At 42.1% G+C, this 1597-nt stretch overlaps 1 protein-coding gene across 1 annotated transcript in view; it reads left to right on the top strand.

Annotated features, from left to right (window-relative positions):
• Positions 1 to 300: 300 nt before the first annotated feature.
• Positions 301 to 1597, top strand: part of LOC118337069 (sodium-dependent lysophosphatidylcholine symporter 1-B-like) — a 12511-nt gene continuing 11214 nt past the window's right edge. Inside the window, exon 1 of the mRNA XM_035673911.1 lies at positions 301 to 515. Within this exon, the coding sequence (XP_035529804.1) occupies positions 432 to 515 (84 nt within the window). The 5' untranslated portion in view covers positions 301 to 431. The remainder of the gene's footprint in view (positions 516 to 1597) is intronic.

Here is a 1597-nt window from a genome sequence, read left to right as displayed (position 1 = left end):
GTGCTTTTACTTACTTGCTTTTATTGTTTTAATTGTTTGTTTCTTGTTGGTTTTTTTTTTGTGATTTTTGTTGTAAACTCTGTAAGGCAATACAAATACACTTCCCTTGCCCTCGCTTTGCCTACATTCATTTAAAATAAACAAAACACATCATCAGTAGTTACATATCGCAAATAAATAAATAATAAAAACAATAAAACAACAACAACAACATAAACAAACCGTTGGAAGCACTCGACACGAAGAAACATTCGATTGTCTCGTCATCAGAATGACGTCACCGCAGGCGTAAGTGAATGAATGAGCCTCGAGTGAGCGCGCTCAGAGGGACACAGTGATAATGCAGCGAGGAGGATTTTCTTCATTACTCTGACTCACATTGCTGATATCTGAAGAGAAAATCAATATTCTTCATCGTCTCGGTAGGCACAATGGCACGAGGAGAGGGCGTCGAGCAGTACGCGACGAGTTTACTGTCAGTGAAATCTTTAAATACAGAGGTCAAGACAGCAAAGGTAAGAGCGAGGACCCGTATGTCTCATTTATTTGGGGTTGTTTAAACGTGTTGAAAGGGTTTGTTCCCCCGGCTGTTCGGGAGCGTAAAAGGCGCCTAATTTGAAGGTAACGTTTGAGAGAATTGCGGTCGTAACGTACTTCCTTAAACCTTTTTATGCTCCCCCTCCACCCGGATTTGAATTTCACCCGGTTTGCCCACCTGCTCTCGGGCAGCTGCTGGTGAGGCTGACATGCCGGCTTTAAAGGGACCACGTCTCTTCGCTGAACTTCTCCATCTCGATATGTAACGTTAGATTTAATCTGCGACAAAGGTCTTGTCAAATGAAGCCTCAGTGATGACAGACGTGCTGCGCAGAAGTGAGGTTGGGCACTACTGCTCCAGAGCTGCGTGATACACGATGCGGGATTCATTTAGTTTGAGAGTCTAAAATTAAATGTATTTTCGGCATTGGCATTTGTACTGTTAAAAGAATCATTAACAAACAGTTTATGAGCAGACTTATGTGCATTAAATCAGCCTTAAAGGACTAAAAACTGGCAACTGCATGTGTCTACTCACCCCGAGATAATGTGTTGGTATTTATATGAAAAGGTGTGACATCTACATATAGCTCACCTTTACAGACTGGTTAGACCAATCAATCTAAGCTCTGCAAAACTAGTTTTAAAGCCTGATTCATCTAGAATGAAATAACTGTCAGCTGTGGGCTTATTCAATAAGAAATCATTTCATCTAATGTCTCCAAGTTGCCTGTAATTTAATCCTTGAATCCACAATCTTTGCGTAGTTTGGACCCCACTGAGGCTGTCTGCCCGCCCCTGTATTATACACCGAACAGGATTTTCCTCACCAGTCATCAAAGGTTGCCTACAGGCTGTATTCCTTCACGCTTTTAGCTCTATTTTTAGTTTCACATAGTAATTTAAGCCAGCGTGGACTTCACATGATCAAGGATTTGACGTGAGAGAATATTATTAATTCCTCATCAGGCAGCAGTTTGCTCACAACATGAGGTGATGCTGCTTTAGTGTCTGTGGTGGATGTGACTCAGGGTGTACGGACCCCCGTGCTGACATCATC

Source organism: Morone saxatilis, unplaced genomic scaffold (genome assembly GCF_004916995.1).
Source record: "Morone saxatilis isolate NCDOM2014 unplaced genomic scaffold, NCSU_SB_2.0 Contig3, whole genome shotgun sequence".
Classification (NCBI taxonomy): Eukaryota; Metazoa; Chordata; class Actinopteri; family Moronidae; genus Morone; species Morone saxatilis.
Note: the sequence above shows the minus strand (reverse complement) of the source record. Positions and strands in the feature narration are given on the sequence as shown.